The 22,474-nt window shown below is 34.7% G+C and overlaps 1 protein-coding gene across 1 annotated transcript in view; it reads left to right on the top strand.

Annotated features, from left to right (window-relative positions):
* Positions 1-22,110, top strand: part of LOC123565537 (solute carrier family 22 member 7-like) — a 46,717-nt gene extending 24,607 nt beyond the window's left edge. The window contains exons 2-7 of the mRNA XM_053552964.1: positions 17,987-18,223; positions 18,813-18,947; positions 20,226-20,308; positions 20,778-20,910; positions 21,772-21,844; positions 21,967-22,110. Of these exons, the coding sequence (XP_053408939.1) occupies positions 17,987-18,223; positions 18,813-18,947; positions 20,226-20,308; positions 20,778-20,910; positions 21,772-21,844; positions 21,967-22,110 (805 nt within the window). The remainder of the gene's footprint in view (positions 1-17,986; positions 18,224-18,812; positions 18,948-20,225; positions 20,309-20,777; positions 20,911-21,771; positions 21,845-21,966) is intronic.
* Positions 22,111-22,474: the final 364 nt, after the last annotated feature.

Raw genomic sequence — 22,474 nt, 5'->3', positions numbered from 1 at the left:
CAAAACGTTAAGCAGGAAGTCATGGCAATATAATTTTATAAATCAGTATTTCTTTGAAAAGGACACAGTTGCATTTTAAATGCATTCAGGACTTACGTAGTATATGATATACAATCATGATGCGTGTTAAGACAATCTATATAAAAGTCTTCAAATTGTATTGAGAAGCATAAAAATATTTCTCGCAGACAAGCTAGTAAAGTAAAGCCTATACATAAAAAATATTAAATGCTCGTAGAAAGCTTCATCCATCACCAGGATCTAGAGTGTTTGTAACCGAGTCCTGCAGTATATCATCTTTTGTTTCCTTTAGTCGTAAGATACTTCCGGTCGACAGGAGCAATAACATTCCACATGTAAAAAACATTGATCAAGGGTAGATTCCATCCTATAGATATAAGGATATATATCAAGGTTTCTGCTTCGTAGATGTATTCACAGAAACAAAGCGAAAGTGTACAATGTACATATAAATTATCACACATGACGGTACTGTGTAAACATAGCCCGCCGTCTTTGGGAGAGCGTTGGTCTACGGATCGTGGGGTCGCGAGTTCGATCCCCGGGTGGGGCGTATGTTCTCCGTGACGATTTGATAAAAGGCATTGTGTCTGAAATCATTCGTCCTCCACCTCTGATAATTCATGGGGGTAGTTGGCAGTTACTTGCGGAGAACAGGTTTGTACTGGTACAGAATCCAGAAACACTGCCCGCCGTTACATGACTGAAATACTGTTGAAAAGCGGCGTTAAACCAAAAACAAACAAAATACTGTGTAATCACTCAAGTCACCAAGTCTTCCTACTGTTCCTTGAAAACCACAACCCGTAGTTCTGAAATATGGTGTTAAAGATTTAAGAGAGTTATCAATAATGCATGTTATTTGTAACTTACACTCGTTTTGAGAAAGGTAAATGTGTTTTACAATTGTCATTTAAAGCTGGCGTCGAGTTTAATGACAATTCACAAATTATGTTCTCATACATGTACATGTATTAAGTCAAACTACTATCAAGCTGCCAGTTAAGGGAGTGATGTATGGTTGCTAAAGCCAGGATGAAATAAGAATAAGATAACAACCCATAAAGTTAGCTGCGTAGTTGCTTAAGGCAAATGACTGCTTAATACTGATGATCGCTTGACAATGTATATATGTACCTGTAGTAAGCACATAGCTGCACTTAGACTAATAGAAAAATAGCGTCATAATTTGATCATGGGATGTATAGTGTATTTGCTCAGAGGCATATTTTGGGTCACGTGCGATTGAAAAAAGAGATTAATGACGACACATAACAATCTGTTTAGTAATGTCTGAAGTTCATTTTAAGCCATGTCGCCAGTCTGAAGTCCGCAACTGGACCGAGTTACGACGTCATCAAAATATCGGCCATTTCTCACATTTAATTAAGTGCGGATGTTTAAAATCTTGTGCATTTTAAGCCGATACGAATGCTGAGCCTGCAAATTGGTATAGAATTATTTTATGTGTAGCAGAGAATGAGCTTTTTACAGGCTAGATAAATATCGAAAAAGACATGTATACATCACTTTAAGGAAGTTTAAAGCACATATAAAAACTACCCCACTGTTGGATATGATGATACTCTTATATTTTAATGGTAAAGCCCACACGAAACAAATATATTCAACAAGAAATAAATTTGTTGAAATAAAGTGGGTGGGGTAAGATATATTTTGATTATTTCACATAATTTAACTGTTTATACACTTCAATATTGTCATTATATTGACAGCATACATTTGTATATTCATGGATAGAAAATAAAAGAAAATGATATGAAATTTTACGGTGTAACCTCAGTAAATTTAAGATAAGCAAAGTTATATTTTCAAATTTAGCCGCCTTTTATTCTTTATCTTGACGTCAGACACAGCGCGCGCTCTGACTCTATCTTTGAAGTATCGCCGTACTTGCATGCATTGTAAAGTGCAATAAGGTGATAATGGATATGTTTTAAAAGAAGAATATAGAATATTTCAACTACGTTCAAATGAAAACAGTGTTTTTTTGTTTGTTATGACAATTATTATCGACGAAATTTCCAGCCACGCAAGTGTATAAGGTTTTATAGAAAGGTATCAGCTACGCAACACTTGTAGATCTAATTGTCATATCCATAAAAACTGATTTATTTGATATTCAAACTTCTGCAGAGTCTTCCGTAGGTTAACTATCGCAAATCTAACTCCATTATAGATCTAGATTTTTTATTTTATTTCTGGTCAATTATTTGGACTACCTTTAGATAATGTAAGTTTTATTTGAATTTATCTCATATTCGCAACGAAGTCAGCATTTAAACCCAAATCTAGCGATGACAATTTATTTCGAGTGGAAGAAATAACTCGTAACTGTTTCCTAGGATCGCGTCAAATTAGTTAGACTAAGACTCACATATTCCGTAAGAAATTGCCGACTTTTTTCAATTTAGAGGCATGGTCAGTTCCGGGAATCGAACTTGTGCCCTTCCAGTCAATTATTAGCGAATCCAACTCGTCCACGAGTCAGTCGCGTTTTATAATTATTGTGAAAACTAAACATCAGATACATTATTTAAAAGAAAAGTTTGCAGCAAAATGTACTGAAATTTAGGCAGAAAAATGCCAGTAATGTATAACGAGGTTGTCTTTTTTTCACATCCACGCTACTAAAATGTAGTGTACATTGTGGCAAGATTCATTTAAATTTTAAATGAAAATTAGATCTAGTACATCTGTTACACCCGTTCGGGCCATTCCAACAGTAATTTAGCATTTTGTCTTGTAAAATTCCCGGTCATGCAGCCAATGTAAACAAGTTCACTTTACTCGTATCGGAAAGGCGGAGTTACCTGTAAAGACGAGATCCAAAAATAGCTTCAGCACCGCTGCTATTGTGAAGATAAAAGTCTATCGATTTAAAAAAAGGCGAAAGGGCAATTTGATCCGCAAACAGCAGTATGTTGTATTATTTCTATCCGTATGTGTACTGTATCTTGCATAGTGTGAAAAGGTTTCAAGAATACATCTCTTATCTCTCATCTATTATGTTGGATGATTTATCCCATGGCTTTTACTATGTATATTCTTATGAAAATCACAGTAAATGTTATTCGTTAATATTAGTGTAATATAAACTTTTACATGTTTTTATTTACTTTTTAGAATTAGTTCGAAATTGAGTCTAGCATTGAGTAATTGGATACCAAATATAACTTGTAGTTTATCTATGTAAAAGAACAATAAATCAATTAAATAAATATTTCATTGATAAATGGTAATCCTTAGCACTGATTGGTCATTAGATATGAAAACCTGATACTAAATTAGCATGCAAATAAAATGTAATATATAGCATGTATCACTGGTTAGCCAATAAAAATCCGTGAGCTGGGAACTGATCATCAAATAAAAACCTAGAATATCAGGTTGGCTTGATTAACTTTCTATAAAGAAAACAATCTGAATGAAAAACATAAGTTCTTGGACCAGAATCTACGTTCTCAGAAAACTTGTTCAGTTTTCAATTCAGAACCTAGTATTTTAAAAACCTGCGATCTGAAGTGAGTATGGGAATTTCTGTGCATTTCGTGTGTTTCTGAATGACCCCCGTACGAAAAGTATACTAATAATGTACGATATATATATAACAGTTAGTTCTTTGTCTACGTAAATGTTTGGGAAAAGTTGATATTTACTTTAAAGTATTTCAGAATGGCATCTTACAGTTCACAACTTGAACATCTTATTGAAGATCTTGGAGGGTGTGGACTCATGCGAAAATTTCTTTGGAAAATCATACATAGTTCACAGTTATATTCTGCAGCGCAATTGCAATGGCGTTTACTCTACATTGCTTTTTGAAAAATTGTTCCCATTCTTCAACAGGGTAGTTTTTGGTAAAGTTTTCTTTGTATGCTAGCTGGTATCTCAATATCCAATGATAAGAATGGATTGAAACTTCGCACACTTGTATACTTTGATGATCTGACATGCATTGTACAAGGTGAAGAACACTACTTTTCTTTTTTACAAAATTATGCCCCTTTTTCAACTAAGCATTTCTTGACGTAGCTTTGTATGTAAGCAGGTAGCTCAGTACTCACAAATAGGAATGGATTGAAACACACTTGTAAACTGTGATAAGCTTACATGTACTGTACAGGTTCCATAACTCTGCTTTGTAATTTACGAAATCGTCCACCTTTTTCAACCTATATTTATTTAATTGACAAGGATGTTAAGAGTCGTGCATTGCTGTCCTCAGACAGCTATTGTTTACTAAATACAGTTATGTAAATGCATGCGAATTCTTTTACTGCTTTTCCCTCTTTATTGCTGTATACATGTGCCACAATATTTTAGTAATAACAAAATAAGTTATTATAGCCGTATCTGAGTATTCTCACTACATACAGTGCAACCTCTGTAGAGCAACACGCTTTTAGGAGATACAAATATTGACTGTTATGTAAAGGTTGTTGTTCTAGAGAGGTGAATTTGATAGTATATTTCAGTTGTTATGTTGATGATGTTGTTATAGAGAGGTTTTTGCCGCTCTGGAGAAGTTGTACTGTATATGCAAATAACTCAGTAAACGCCCATACCTTTGTAAGTACCCGATGTTATGAACTGGAACTTTACAGGATGAAATATGACGTTTATTTTACTACAGCTGTCACATTTGTTTTAAAGGCTTGATCAGCAATAAACAAAGTAACCGACTTTTAAACGTTTCATCATTTTCAAATATATAATACTGACTTTACATAGTTCTCTTTCATGTGATGCAATATAAAACAATGCTGCTAAAACTGATAATTACGAGCTTGTAAATACAATGTTATGTTAATATATATGGAATTAACATTTACCGTAAGTTAACCTTTGAGTCAGGAAAATGCACTCGAATTTGTATCGTAGTTCATACCAAACTCAGCCAAAAAAGAAACCTGACACTGTACATATTTTACGGAGAGCGGATCAAGATATAGTACAAACAATGTTTTGACATTTAAGTCTAACGTTTTCCTAACGCAGATGTGCATTTTAATTTTTCTCAGACATTCGTGTTGTTGTTAAATGACGTCAGTTTTAAAGTGGTTGTCAAATTGTTTTTGTCACTTTCGTGGCAGTGGTATTGCGGCTTTTTTGAGTTTGTAGAATTAAATATTGCTCACCATTCTGCCTACTCGTTTTAGTGCTCTGTTTGAAATTTATATCGTTTACCTACTCTGGGTCCGATGAGTGTCTCTACACATCTTGTCGTTGATTTACGTAACGTTGTGTCAGATGATTTGAAAGTTGCTTCATTTCCTCACAAGGGCATTAGTCAAGTCATTGATGTTACGCGGAACATAATTTACGACGCGTCTCCCAAGCTAGTGCCAAATATATACGTGTCCAGTGGATTCATGTCCGAGAAATTGCTACCTATGGTCTATAACATTATGGTAGCGTTGGCCGTGGCTAAGTGAGCTCAATTGACAATTGAATGATGCGGACGGGCATTGTCCTGTTGAAAAACACCGGGAGCATTCTTTCGCATCAAAGGGCTACATTATTTAAAACATCGTTGATGTACCTCTGAGCATTCAAGTTGCCTCAAAGGATAACGACTACATGGTCCTTTGTCCCCAACACACATTATCCCATCCCACACCATAACACTACTGCCTCGTAATCAATCATGCTGTCTTACACATACGGGCGCAAATCGTTCACCTTGACGACGGTAGTCACGATGACGACTCAGAGTCGGTTGGACTGCTTATAACATCCCGATTGCTCGTTTTCCCTCGGCCGCGGCATTGTAAAACCTAATGATTTCAGCTGTGAATTGAAGTGTGTAGTCGCCTAGGTAATGTGTAGCAATATTTTTATCGGACAACATTCACTGTTCACGAGTCCACGTGCAAATATGTCAACTTTAAGATAATCCTAATCTTAATGACATCCTGAGAGCCAGATGTTACACGCATGTTGTGTATCAATAAATCATTGATGTTTGACATAGAGGTTCCATTGTAATCCCCCAAAAAGATAAATTGTAAAGTGTTTTTTTTGTTTGTGTATATTATTCAATAAACATAACTAAAGGAAATATTTAAGTTTGCATTTTTGCTTATAAAATATATTTTTTTTTAAAAATGTTTTTGTCATTCTGTAGCCATCATATCGGTATCATTGGTTTAGTCATTATACTGCCTTTAACCAGTGACAACAAATAAATTCATAATGACTGGCAGAGCTATTTCGTCTCGGCTGACAATTTTAATCTTTGAGAAATTATGTTCCAATGACCCACATACATCATTTATTATCACAAAATGTAATATATTAGTTATTAATTCTGTAAGCTGTATTGTATGACCAGAAGAGACGAGGGCAAATTAAGTACTTGTGAAAGGAATTTAACAAGTGAACTATGAATAAAAATGACTCATTGGTCTGAGGGTTGTGTACTTGGGTATTACAGTGTAACGATGCATTTAACTATCATGCTTCAGATGTAGCTTTTGTAGCAACTTCATAGGGTATTCATATTAGATATGATAGGTTAGCGACTTGGAGTCCCGGTAAATTACATTGGTGTTCAAAGTCAATTATCTTTGAATAGATATAATGAACTGACATCTTGGAACCCCCTACAGAGGTAAAACGCATCTTATCTAAGTACGCATTTAAAATGGAGGGATGCATGTTATATGATAGAGAATAAGTGTGCACATATACTGTAGCTTGTATAGCGACGATGTAGTGTTTCCTCATTTTGTTTGAGAGGCCTCGTGTTCGAATCCCGCTCATTTACAATTGCAAAATGATTGATTACTGACACATATTTCAAATCGAACATTTGTTGCAATGAACCATAGATCTTGACATATATATTTATGTCTGTTATTTGTTCAAACATAAGCTATTCAAATAGAAGAAAACCTGAAAAAAGTCTGAACAAGTCTGAATGTGGCCATACGTACCCAGCTGGGAAAACCATATTGGACTGGGTACTCGTCCAAATATATCTCCGTATTGTACAGAACAATGTTAAATAACCTATTAGTAAAATTATTTATGTAAATACAAAAACAGACTGGTTAAACCACGTATACATCCGCTGTTTTGTTTTAATTACTTCGAAAACATTTAAATCTATATTAAATTAGAATATTGGCGTTGATGTATTAAATTTGATCAGGAAATACTGTCATGTTCCGGTGGTGAAATACAATAATAGGCATTTTGTGTGGATAAGTACTTACATGTCTAAACAAAATTCAGGTAGGAATATTAAGATTATATGATAAAACTTCTTTTAAAATTCTTTTTTCTTTCTTAAGCTACCAATTGAAATAAAGATAAATGGTAATAAACACCTTATAAATGAAATTGTACTTAGCGGATTTTGAAGAAATCTTCTTCTCGTTTTTTATAAAAAAGCTATAAATGTTTTGAAATACTTAAGAAATTCAGATATAGAACATACATATACTACATTGTACTAATCACTATGATAGCTTATTCACGAGCATGATCTTTTTTAAATGCATGTTGAAGAATTAAGCATTTGGTTTACCGTACTGTAAAATAAACACGTTTCTTATTTTTGAAAAGAAAATTAAATATGCATAGTGTTACAATTGTTTAGCTAACACTAGAATTGTGTGGTTTCCGCGAATTAGCTTACACTTAAATTTTGTTTATTTCATGTTTATCTCAAATACAATGATTTAATTATTTTGAAATTATTCTGAAATAATAAATGGATACGATATATTTGGGCGGACTATAGAGCAGTTGTATTATTTTCACCTCGTTGTCTAGACACCACGCGTCACAACGGCATCGAACGTGTTCTGTTTTTCCGAAATGTTGTTGTTGCTGTTGGGTTTCACCGACATAATAATAGGTCATATGTGGCTTTCCAGCTATGATGGTGGAGGAAGACCTCAGGCGCCCGTCCTGCATTATTTCATCACGGGCGGGCACCTGGGTATCACACTTCAAAGAAACATTGAACAAAACAGAAATTAACAGCTTTTAACAGTAATTAACAGTACGTGTGCATTAAACAAAAACATCACAACTACATTTTCCCGCCGTGATTTCACTAAAATGCGAGTACCTGTGGTTTAATACTTTCCTCTTAACATGAAAACAACTGATTTGATAAGTTATTTGCTCAGCAAACGTATCTGACTACTATCAGTATCCTGAAGCAGTGTTGGGAGATCGAAAACGTAACATTCAGTGTCTCACAAATGAAGCCCGGATCGTAGCCAATATAGGACAAAGCAAGCATGCTCCGGACGCTTATTGTGCTTGCGCTGTGAATAATTTTACAGAGAAGCATTTGCGTAAGTCCACTTCCGCCGTTCTTCAATCAGATACTCAAGTTGTGAACTATAGGACGACATTTCTGAAGGGGCCTCAATGGCCGAGTGGTTAAGATCACTGACTTAAAACCACTTGCCCCTCACCGCTGTGGGTTCAAGCCTCACTCGGGCCATTGAATTCTTCATGTGAGGAAGCTATACCGCTGGCTTACTGGCTACAAAAGCTATATCTGAAGCATGGCAGTTAAATGCATCGTTACACTGTACTACCTAAGTACACAACCCTCAGACCAAGAAGACATTTTTATTCATAGTTCACTAGTTAAATTCCTCGAGTACTTAATTTGCCGTCGTCTCTTCTTGAATCTATTATATTCCACTGAAAATAATAAGTCATACATCTTACATAATCATTAACAAATATATTACATTTTGTGATAATAAGTGATTCATGTGGGTCGTTAGGACATAATTCGTCAAAGATGAAAATTGTCAGCCAAGCCGAAATAGCTCTGCCAGTCATTGGTTAAAGGCCAGTATAATGACTAAACCAATGATAACGATATGATGGCTAGAGAATGGCAAAAATACTTTTAAAAATATACACTTAGTTTATAAACAAAAAAGCAAACCAAATTATTTCCCTTAGTTATGTATATTAAAAATGTACTCAACCAAAAATGACATTTTATAATTTATCATATTCCTTTTATTGTGGATTACAATGGAACCTCTACGTCAAACACCAACACGTGTGTAACATCTGGCTCTCAGGATATCATTCAAATTTGGACTGTCTTAAAGTTGCCATATTTGCACGCGGAATCGTGCACAGTAAATGTTGTCCGGTAAAGCTTGGAAAATATTGCTACACATTACCTCAGCGACTACACACATCAATTCACAGCTGAAATTATAAGGTTTTACAATGCCGCGGCCGAGAGAAACCGAGCAATCGGGATGTTACAAACAGGTGTCTGAGTCACACCGATTCCGAGTCGTCATCGTGACTACCGTCGTCAAGGTGAACGATTTGCGCCCGTTAGGAGGCGGTAGTGTTAGGGTGTGGAATGGGATAATGTGTGTTGTAGACAAAAGACCATGCTCTCATTATCCTTCGAGGCAAAGTGAAAGCTCAGAGGTACATCAACGATTTTTTAATCAGTTAGCTATTCCCTTTTATGGAAGGAATGCTCACGGTGTTTTTCAACAAGACAATGCCCGTCCACATAATTCATGGGTCATTTGGAGTCATTTAGCCATGGCAAACGCTAACGTAATGCAATAGCTAGCAATGTCCTGGACATGAATCCACTGTAGTACGTATACATTTGGTACCTGCTTGGGAGGCGAGTCCGCCGTAAATTATGTGCCGCGTAACATCAATGACTTGACTAATGCCCTTTTGGGGAAATGAAGCAACTTCCCCAATCATCTGATATGACGTTACGTAAAATCAACGACAAGATGTGTAGAGGCACTCGTCGGAGCCAGAGTTGGTAACCGATATAAATTTCAAACAAAACACTAAAACGAGTAGGCAGAATTGCGAGAAATATTCAATTTACTAATCTCAAAATTCTGCAGTGCCACTGCCACGAAAGTGACAAAAATCAATTTGAGAACCACTTTAAAAATGACGTCATTTAACAACGACACGAATGCCTGAGAAAAAATAAAATGCACATCTGTATTATGAAAACGTTGTTTATATTGTATCTTGATCCGCCGCCTTCCAAAAAATGTACAGTGTCAGGTTTCTTTTTTTTGGCTGAGTATGGTATGAACTACGATACAAATTCGAGTGCATTTTCCTGAATCAAATGTTAACTTATGATAAATGTTAATTCAATATATATCAATATAACATTGTTTTTACAAGCTCGTAATTTTCAGTTTTAGCAGCATTGTTTTGCATTGCATCAAATGGAAAAGAACGATGTAAAGTCAATATTATATATTTGAAAATTATGAAACGTTTAAAAGTCGGTTACTTTGTTCAATGCTGATCACGCCTTTAAAATGTGACAGATGTAATAAAATGAAACTTGAAATTTAAGTCATATTTCATCCTGGAAAGATCTAGTTCATAATATTTGGTACTAACAAAGTTATGGTCGTTTACTGCGTTATTTGCATATATGTAGTGAGAATACTCCGATACGGTGATACTTACTTATTTTGTAATTACTAAAATATTGTGACACATGTATACAGCAATAAAGCGGGAAAAGCAATAAAAGAAAGTGTAATTCGCATACATTTACATAACTGTAATTAGTGAACAAGAGCTGTCTATGGACAGCAATGTTCGACTCTTAACATCCTTGTCAATGAAATAAATATATGTTGAAAAAGGTGGAAAATTTTGTGTTTGTAAAATGCAAAGCAGAGTTATGGGACATGTACACTATATTTATGCTCATCACAATTTACAAGTGTGTGAAGTTTTAATCCATTCCTATTTGATGATATTGAGCTTTCAACTTATATACACAGCTACGTCAAAAAATGCTTAGTCGAAAAAGGGGCATTGTTTTGTAAAACAGCAAAGTAGTGTTCTTCACCTTGTACAATGCATGTCAGATCATCAAAGTAAACAAGTGTGCGAAGTTTCAATCCGTGGATATTGAGATACCAGCTTACATACAAAAAACTTTACCAAAACCTGCCGAGTCGAAAAATGGGCTTAATTTTTCAAAATGCAAACATTAACGTAGACAAAGAACTAACTGTTCTATATATATCTCGTACATTATTAGTATACTTTTCGTACGAGGGTCATTCTGAAACACACGAAATGCACAGAAATTCCCATAACCAATGTTCTCACTTCAGATCGCAGGTTTTTAAAATACTAGGTTCTGAATTGAAAACTGAGCAAGTTTTCTGAGAACCTAGATTCTGGTTCGATAAATTATGTTTTTCATTCAGTTTGTTTTCTTTATAGAAAGGTAATCGAGTCAACCTGATATTCTAGGTTTTTATTTGATGATCAATTCCTAGCTCACGGATTTTCATTGGTCAACCAGTGATACATGCTATATATTACACTTTATTTGCATGCTAATTTATTAGTATCAGGGATTCATAACTAATTAAAAATTAGTGCTAAGGATAACCACTTAACAATGAAATATTTATTTAATTGATTTATTGTTCTTTGACATAGATAAACTACAATTTATATTTGTTATCCAATTACTCTCTGCTAGATTCTTTTTCGCTCTAATTCTATAAAGGTTAATAAAAACATGTAAAAGTTTATATTATACTAATATAAACGAATAACATTTAGTGTGATTTTCATAGATTAATATCGAGCATTTTATGTTGATAGAAAAAGTTTCGGTTTCTGTGTTGCATTGGTTTGAAGATGGACAAATTCCACTTAAAATATACAAATAATATACGTATGTGAAATCAAAGTATAACTTGAGTTAATCTCACTTTGTAAATCAAACGAAACGTGTAGCAATTGTTATTTAGAAAGGTCTTCTTTTTCTTCAAAAATTGGATCTTTTAAGCAATGCTAGATATATCTTTTGTATTTTATGGAATAGGTGAGTAGTGATGTAAAACACTATTTTTGAATGAACTGAACTATAAATTAACCTGAAATACTGAAATCATGCTATCTCAAAGTTAAATTGGGATTGTTACTAGCTAGAAGCTGCTATCAAAAGACGGTTGTGACGTAGTTTTGTCCTTGTTGTACAGATAACGCTCTATATAGGCGAGTATTTTACTATAACTATCCATTATTAGCCTGTAACTGTCCATTCTTAAAATAATGGATACTTTAAGAATATACATAGTAACAACCTTATGCGTTGAGAGGTGCGAGTACATCAACATATGAAATTAAAAGACTTCATGATTAAGTTTCGAAATATACTGCAACGATTTACAGAAATTAATAGCTGCATCTTACATGTATAACATTAATTATAATACTTTGAGTGTGTGTGTGTGTGTGGGGGGGGGGGGGGGGGTGTAGAAGCGCAGAAGAAACCGGCAGCGAAAGCTGGAATACTGAGACATTAGAAACTTGAAGTGAATTGGGGGATGGTGGCGAGGTAAGGTTAATGTGTGTAATTGGGATGAGAAATATGGATTGTGCTGTCGGCAAAGACTTCTTCACAACCCCATTATTCCAGTTATTCTATACCTTTGATAAGTAGTTTTAAGCTGGCACAAAATAAAGTTTTTTGAATCAATCGTGCCATGACTTTTGATTAACAACCAGTGTACAAGCATGTACTTGTCTCATGCTACTTATTAGTATCAGGCCATTTCTAATTAATAAGAATTAGTTAAGGTACACTGAACAAGAATTTACAGTTTAACTTGTTTTTCTTGACATGATAAACTCATTATTTTTCCATTGCTCAACCTAGTTCTTTTGCCAATTTAAGGTTAATAAAACATGTTATAGTTATGTATCACTAAATATAACGAATACATTTTGTGATTTATAGTTTCTCATTTTATACATTGAATTTTTGAAGCTACGGACCTGGTTCATTGTTCTTGAAGATGGAATCCACCTACAACTGTAGCATAAAGTATGTATCAAAGTATACTTGATTACATTAATTATGTCACCACAAATGACAATTGTATTAAAATTGGTTTCATTTTACTTAAAATTTGATCTTAACCAATCTAGTTTCAGTTTCTACTTTCTAACAACCACAACTAATACTGAGACATTAAACTCAATAACTCGATGGTGCGAGTAAGGTAATGGTTATGTGATGGACAAACATGATTGACGCACGCAATGACTAAACGCCTCATCAGTTACATAGAATACGTTTTTCATTTCCAAACACGAAAAAAGGCTTTTGAACCAAGTAACAGACACTAACAACCTAAGTTCTTTATAACATATTATCGATGAGTTTAACTGGAGGTTAGATACAGTTCTAGTAAACCACAGTTTAGAAAAAGCTTAGTCCAAATAACAGAACAAGATAACACAGTGCCTCATTATTGATCATAGCTTATGTTATCACAATTTGCAAATTTGTAGCAACATTGCCGTCTGCTGTAGTGTTGTCATAAATCGTATTTTGTTATCGTGTAATTACGTTTTGTTATTGCTATTAAATATCTATACAATACCTCATTTAAGTCCTGAAATTGCTGAAGGTTTTGTTGTTTTAAAATTATCAAAAATCCTGAATCATTATTTAAAGGAGAAAAGCCGAAAACTGTCCATTATGTGAAAGAATGGATAAATCGAGGCGCAACGCAACGAGATTGTCCATATTTTTCACATAATGTATAGTTGAGGCTTTTCCCTGACTTAAAACATGGTACTAACGAAAAAGTCAAGATTATATATTATATAATTTCTCTAATATTGGCCTTTTTAATGCAAAGACAATTCATTGATTTGTGTCTCTGAATTAAACTAAAAACAAGTGAAACGGAGTTAAAATTAAATTGCATATAATGATTAATTGCAATTAGAAGGGGTCTAACCTCCAAGGTCGCATATTCCCGAATTTCATCCAAGTGATATAAGCTCTGACAGTACTGAATGTTTTAAGAAATTGATATAAAAGTATATGATTGTGTCATTAACAAATATTTTTACCTTCGTTAACTGGGTGTCTTTAGATTACTCTTAAAATTAATAGCTAATTAAAAATAACGTTTATAAAATTTAGCAAATGATTTTCAAAGTTTAGTGTATCAGCAGCCCTGCTGAAGGAGCTCTATTTTTCTTAATAATATTACGTAAAGACTGTTAAAAAGTATCAACTGCGGAATACAAACCTCATATTCAGACGTTGTACGTGTGAAATGAGAGACACAGACAATAAATCAAACTCATCTCTCTGGTTAAATATCTGTATGTATTGTTTCATTATTAAGGGAGAAATGCAAATCTACAAGGAAGCAATGACCTCAACATTGTCAACGTCACGTCTCTTGCAGCACCTCGACCATAAAAGCAAAACGTACTTGACTATTACTTGTAAACAAAGTATCATACTTTATGTTTACAGTATTTTAGTTTATGTATATAGATGTTAAAGTAATATATTACGATCTCCGAATCTGGGATTTTATTCCAGCCGTAGAAGAATTTATTATCCTCGCCTCTTAATAAGCATTCGTATCTTGCACAGTGTCTTCTTACATGTTTTTTACTTACATGAAGGCAGCGAACCCGTAATGGCACTCGAAAATTTCTGTACGATTACATATACCCTAACAATTTGGCATTGTTCGGTCGTAAATTTAGCATATCGTACACATATCTTATGTATTTCAGAAATGTCATCCTACAGTTCCCAACTTGAGCGCTTGGTTGAAGAACTTGGCGGGTGTGGACTCATGCAAAAACTTCTTTGTATAATTATACATTTTTCGAGCATCGTTAGTTTATGGAGCCTGCTGGCTATGTCCTTTATTGGCTACAACCCTGGCTTCAACTGTCACACACTGGAAGTTAAACAATATTTACTCTCAACATTAAACCTCACTGACCTATCCAGTACTCGGATGTGCTCTGTTGGACCCAATACAACATGTACTTCCTATATATTTCCGAAAAACTTGAATACAGCTGTATCAGAGGTATTTCTATTTTATCACATATTGCTTCAGGCTGTAGACGGCAAATGGTATTCAGTACATATGTAACTATGTAAAGTTGTTTTAGTGCGCGACAATTTCTGTGTGAAGTTCAATAAGTACACGTTATCATTTTTTTTCACAATGTTACTGTCTATTTTGAAAGACATGAATATCCCTTTCACACGTATAAAAAAGAACAATTATTTATTGTATGTAACCCACAACATTGACAGTGCATGAAAAACCACGTCTGTCGAAAGGCCGGAACCCCTATCTTAATTCTTATGACAGTGTAAAACTAATCTGAACACAAAATCATTCAATCAGAAGATCCGATTATTTTCAGAAGTCGGATCTACTCTCTGAGAACAGAAGTGCGCCGGATTGTCTTTAGTCTAACATAGTAAATTATTAGATCAAAACTCCAATAACTTTCAAAACACAGAATTATATTCAAACCCAGAAGCTTGATACCTGACAAACTACTTAAATATTTCAATTGTGGAGCACATTGGATATCGCAATAGCAATTTGAAAATATTTCATGTTAGGCAGAACTATGGAATCTTAGGTTTGATCTGGCGTCTGAAAATGAGTCCTGAATCTTGACCCCTTTTCTGAATTATTTATGTCCTCATTGAGATTTTCCAGCTTATGGCGAAGTTTGCAAACAAGAAAGAGGCCTGACTCACTTTCCATGTATTATATGTATATCTTTTGTTGGCTTTAACGTCACGCCGACACATTTTGTAGGTAATATGGCATCCTTCCAGCTTAGCATGGTACAGGAAGGCCCCAGGATTCCCTAAAGGCATTATTTCATCACGTGTAGGCACTTTGATGGTTCCACTGACCTTCCGTAATCTGGACGACTTTAATGTGTTAGACACGAACCCACATCGGTGACAGGCAAGTGATTTGAAGACAGCAACCTTAACCACTCGGCCACGGAAGCCCACCAACTTTCCTTGTAATGTCATTGGTGTACTATATTCAGTAGATATACGAGAACATCTGTTAAGTATAAATACTTAGACCACGTTCTGATTATAGCGTGCACACAAATAATTTCATAACATACTTGAATAGTCACTGTGTCTGTATATATTTACAGTGGAACCTTGTGTGTGAAAAGCGATGGACTGTGGCATTTATTACATCAATTCAGATGATAGGTGTTGTTACAGGATCCATCGTTGCTGGTCAGGCTGCGGATTCGACTGGCCGCAAACCAGCTATGATAGCAGGTGTTTCTATTATGGGTCTGTTTAATTTCATTGGTTATTTTGCCAAGTCATGGAAGGTTTATTCGATGATTCGTTTCTTTATCGGTTTTGGGTTCGGACTTATTTATACAGTACAATATACGCAGATGATAGAATTTGTACCGTCACCATGGCGGTCGTTTGTAGTGTGCTTCCCTTCGATACCTTTCATATCTATGCTTTTTGCGCTCGTCTCGTGGTGGTTACATGACTGGAAAAGACTACATCTTTTGAAGACATGTATAAGCATATTTAGTCTAATATTTCTTTGGTAAGTTAACGTTAATCTACTTAACGCATGTTTGTCATCATCCGCATAGTTTTCCGATTGACTTTATGATAAGTCAATGTTAATTTACTAAAGTCATACGTAATATATTTGCTTCAGTCTTTGGTATATTTTAATATTTATACACTGTTGATAATCAGTGACTCATATAACAATATTAAGCCGCTTATAAAAATGCATGTAACGCTCCTTCGATATTATACTTGATTGTTTTGGGTTAACGCCATTTTGCAACAGTATTTCAGTTATGTAACGGCGGGTAGTTAGCATAAATTATGTTTCTGGATGCTGTACCATTACGAACCTGTTCTCCGCAAATAACTGCCAACTTCCCCACATGAACATGAATCTTAGGCGGAGGACGAATGATTTCAGATACAGTGTTTTCTATTAAATCGTCAACATACGCCTCGTAATCTTTACAATAAGTATGCGTAAGGTAGTCCGGGAATTAAAATATTTCATCAGCGATGTAGTTTTATATTCACTGCTTTACATCTTATACTGATATCCGTAGAGACACTGGGCTGACGTAAGAAATTTATTCGGGTTAACGAAAGAAATTTTATTGGGACAAGTGAGAGTTTATTATGTGAGAACTGTTTATACTCTGATTAAAATCATTTACAATTAATGTTACGCACCTTGGATCTGAGGACAGGTTATTCAGACATTCCTTTTACCAATCACAGCCTTGCTTTCAACATTTTGAAAGTGAAAGTAGAAGTTTAGAAAATCTATATTTAACCTGGAATTCCAGTTTTCTATGTGTGATTATCACGTACGGGTTTATAATTCTAGCAAGAAGCTTATATAAACGCACGAGAGTTAGTTGTTTTTCCTATTTTTTTCATCTGCCTAAATTATCAAGTTTTATATTAAACCATCGATAATTACTTGTTCTTCTGTGGTACATTGGTCAAGTACGCAGGAACATTTTTTTTTGCCGCTGCGGCCCAGGTTCGATTTCCGACTCGGGCGTAATTTTCTCTTGATTTCACTTTTTAAATATAATTTTAGAAACAAAATATGTTCTTATGTTCATAAATGTTAATATTACAAAACTTTTATTCTGAAAAAAAGTTATTTTAACCAAAATCTGAGTCCATTTACTTTAAGCCAAGCATTAGTTGAAACGAGTCGTCTGATTGGTTCAAATAAACATAGATTGGTGGAAATAAAAATAGCAATATTGGAAATCCAATTATACAGAAGATGAATTTGAACAGGTTGTCTTCAGATCTAACTTTTAGGAAGTTAGATAACTTTAGTCAGATTGTGCTAGCTACTAGTGCGAGCGGTGTAAAACATACACCCCTGACTAATGTATTTTTCGGCCTTTTCTTAATTTGTTTCATCATTAATTTAATATTCGCTATTTTCAGAACTGAACCTTTCTCTGAATGTTTACTGCAAATGTTCGCAATTTTAGATGCTTGGTGCCAACTTCTGTATCAGTATCATTATTAAATAAAACGTCTGAATGCATATTACAGCTTTGTTCCTGAAAGCTTTAGATGGCTGATAGCAAAACGGAAGTTTGAACGCGCTGAGAAATTAATCAACTTCGTAGCAAATGTTAATAGAGTGCCAAAACCAGATCTGAAGAGTCTATTCGCCACAGCGATGAAAGAAACAATCACAACGTCAAAACCCACAGCTGGATACACAATTTTCACCTTATGGTCGTCAAAAGAGCTGCGAATTGTAACCCTGGCATTGTCTGCCGTTTGGCAAGTAATATTGTATAGAAGATATTTGTTAAAGTGTAAAATTAAAGATATGTCAAGTTGCGGAAAGAAGAGGTTATAATTTTACGAGTGGAATAGCTTGGGCAGAAATGTAATACATGATGCTTGCAAACGAAATATATTTTAATATTACATTTTAAGCAAACCAATTTTCTTTCTTTTGCATGTTTTAGGTTGTATAAACCAAACACTATTTTTAAGTAATTTTGGTAGTTCAATACATGCAAAAGGATATATCTTTCTGCTATATTTCAATAATTTATGATACCGATACAGTGTATGCTAAATCAAGAAAGAAGACTGGGTAGTTGAAACTAAATTTCTTAAATTGTCGTTGGTAAAAGAATATAGACCATTCAGAAATGATTATGGTATCAGTAATTTCCAAATAATTCTTTTATACTCTAACTTGATCGACGTCGGTAAAGTTACAAACAAAACTGATGTTTTTCTGTGTTGCAGCTATGTCGGTGTAACTTTTTAATTCAAGAAAACAAAAAGAAAAACAATAAATAAAATTGTAATTTTAATTAATAAACTTTTACATTAAAACACAAACCTTCTTTTCCAGGTTTGCTATATCTATTACTTGGTATAGTATAGCCCTAGGAATGGAAAGCATTTCTGTCGACATTTTTTGGACCATGTTCCTCATCAACTTAGTGGATGTACCTGCATTTTCTGTAACTGGTCCATTATTGAACAGGTAAAACGAAAAATCTTGGAAGTTACATATGTTTCAGTTGACATTCATTTCCGGGACACGTAAAGTTTAGGACTCAAACACAAATGACAAACTGTTGAAACTTGGTCTAACATCTTGCCCAGTAAGGCGTGTTCTTACTGGTTCTTTACATTATAAGTATCTTTCACTAGCTAGTTGAAGGTGTGAATTGAATTATCTGGCTCAAGGATAACTGATAGACAGTCACAAGACTTGGCTGAGTGACCACAAAACAGTTACCCAATGTTTTTCTTGCATATCGTATTTTTTGAATATTAGAAGAAATAATATAAAACGTGATTCAATATTTATTTTCCTTTAAGCACCATATTATTATTGTATATGACGACTTGTGCACTTTTACCTCAGATTGTGTGTTTTGATTCACATAGTAGTTTGTTTGCCACTGATGTTAGAGGAGCTATTTTCTTTTCATTGTCTCGACCTAGAATAAGTGCTAGATTGGATAGCCGCAAACGCACTTCAAACAAAGCAAACTAAGTTCCGTCAGCTCTTATGATCTCTATTTTATCTTGGTATTTGTCCGTCTTGTTATGTTTATATTAAGTCTGTTGATTAGTATGTAGGGACAGTTCCATCCACAACCACGCACATTTGGATGCGCAAGCACATGTAAACTAACATGTACAAGCGCACATGGACGTTCACAAGCATAAACATTAATGGTAACACTACATGTTTTTGGTTTATGCATTCCGTCTTTTCTCTTTCATCTCTCGATGATTTTGTAATTTGTTAGAGACTCAGCTCCGGTTGCGGTTAATGTGCTCAGTGATTCCGTGGAAAATATCAGCTATCACAACAGCTGTCTGTAAATGCTGTGTATGGGCTGTAAATGTCTACCCGTTTGTAGAGAAATGTTTGTTGTATTTTCTGGTCCCATGAGATCATGAATATACTTAATGTTAACTAGTAACATGGTACGCTTGAGCTGGTGCTTTTGGTTGTAAAGTGATGTTGCTAACTCCACTACTTCTCATGCACATACTCGATCAAAGAGAGTCTGCTGTTATTTTTATGCTTGGGACCTTCGACTGTTTTTCAGAAGATCTTCTGATAGATTTAATTGATGATTTCAATTCATTCTACCATCGCAGATAACTAAATTGTATTCATTTTTTCTACAGCTAACCATGAATGTCATTTCAAAACCAAAGTTTCTTCACATGTACCTAGAAATTTTAAGAAGGCTTATTATTGTATCCATTTAAACTATTGTTAATTTTTTTCTCTTTTCAGATTTGGTAGAAGGAAGTATTGTTTCGTGACATTTGCTGCATCAAGTATACTATGTTGTGTTTCTGGCGTATTTCAACATTTTGGTAAGAGGCACTCTTGTTCGTTATAACGTATTTCCTGATTCAGAAAAAGTTGTTGTTGAAAATTTGAAAAAAAAAAACAACATAATGTAGCACTACAAAATGGTGAAACTGTACCGGAACTATTTATTTTAGAGTTCATAAGATATAGTATGTAAGAAAAATAAGCTTTCAATGGTTCTGTAGGCAGATGGGATAACTAAGCAGAGCCTCGTTACTGTCCAAACGGTTATTCTTTACATGGTGAGAAATGTAGCAATGTTTATGTCTCTTGGTGACAGTCAGTAGTCAACTCAAATGCTTCATCTCTATAAGGTAGCAATGCTGCTTGTGCGAAGAAGATCACAATGCGCTCAGTAGTCTTCGCAGTTGACTGAATTTTAATCTCCGTTTATTTTTCTTCCGGACTTCATTGTACTCAGTCAAGCATGAAATTCTTCGCAGCATGATTTAATCTTTCATTTGTTTACAGATAAACTGTCACAGAATTCTGCGTCTCTCACAGTGACCGCATTGGTGCTTTCGTTGTTGGCAAAAATGACCGTAACAGCGGCTGATACAGCTGTAATTGTTTATACGGCGGAATTATATCCCACAGATGTGAGGTAGGTCAAAACTTTGTGTATGTGACTGAAATGAGCGTAATATTTCGAAACGTACGTCTGTATAAGAAGGAAATGAATACAACGGGGATAACCGCTGGGTACTAAACTATAAACAGAAGTTTTTATAGCTTAATAGACGTTAAAGTCAGTGTAAATCAACCTCAAATCTAGCAGACTGACCTTACATTGATAAGCTTACGGTTCATTTCAAACAACTATGCCAATTTATACAGATCTGTTATTCCAAAGAATTATATTTCGTAAAAAAGACTGACTGAGCAGCTAAATTCATGTTAACGTTTATGGAATAGTTTTACTAGTGGTTGGATGATCAGATCAAAATTTCAGTAGTACAGTTATTTTATGCAAGATGGTCCACATTCACAAAGCACCTCTCTTTCAGCCTTTTAGAACTACTTGGGCACGTTCAACCAGATCAAAACTATTTGAGGACGTTCTACCCGTGATCAAATTATGACGCTTACATTTCTATTAGTCTGAGTGCAGCTATGTGCCTACTCCAAGTATACATTGTTAGTTGAATCTGCTTTAGCGACCCCCTATAATAAGCAGTCATTTGTCGCAAGCAACTACGCAGCTTACTACAGGGTTTATTTTTTTTTCATTCTTATTTCAACCAGTCTCTAGCAGCCATACATCACTCCCTTAACTGGCAGCTTGATAGTGGTTTGACTAAATACATGTATGAGGACATAATTTGTGAATTCTCATGAAACTCGACGCCAGCTTTAAATGACAATTGTAAAACATATTTACCTTTCTCAAAAACGAGTGTAGGTTATAAATAACATGCATTATTGATACATGTAACTCTCTTAAATCTTTAACAACATATTTCAGAACAACGGGTTGTGGTTTTCAAGGAACAGTAGGAAGACTTGGTGCAATTGCGGCTCCACTGCTCGTTCATCTTGTAAGTGAGTGATTACACCGTACCGTCATGTGTGATAATTTTTATGTACACTGTACACTTCCGCTCTGTTTCTTTGAATACATGTGAAGCAGAAACCTTGATATATTTTCTTATATCTGTAGGATGGAATCTACCCTGGATCAATGTATTTTACATGTGGAATGTTATTGTTCCTGTCGACCGGAAGTATCTTACGACTAAAGGAAACAAAAGATGATATACTGCAGGACTCGGTTATAAACACTCTAGATCCTGGTGATGGATGAAGCTTTCTACGAGCATTTAATATGTTTTACTTATATGCTTTACTTTACTAGCTTGTCTGCGATGGATTCTTGCTTTAACTTTGGTTTTGTTTGTTGTTTATTTGTACAGTCTTTTTGTAATCGTCTTTTCCTATAAAGGTACATGCTTAAACCTGTATCGGACACTGCAATTTATAGGAAGTTGAAAAAAATGCATGAAAAGACTCGTAAAAATTATTATATGCATTCAACAGCTGTCACAGTGTCTTTGGTACAGTAGAAACTCTGAAAACTGGACCCTGTCCGGACCAAGTCAAAAGTCCAGTTTTTAGAGGATTCTGGTTTTCAGAGGATTTTGAACAAATTTCTGAGATACTGTATATTC

This window comes from Mercenaria mercenaria, chromosome 1 (assembly GCF_021730395.1).
Source record: "Mercenaria mercenaria strain notata chromosome 1, MADL_Memer_1, whole genome shotgun sequence".
NCBI lineage: Eukaryota > Metazoa > Mollusca > Bivalvia > Venerida > Veneridae > Mercenaria > Mercenaria mercenaria.
The sequence above is the reverse complement of the archived record's forward strand: the minus strand, read 5'-3'. Positions and strand labels throughout refer to the sequence as shown.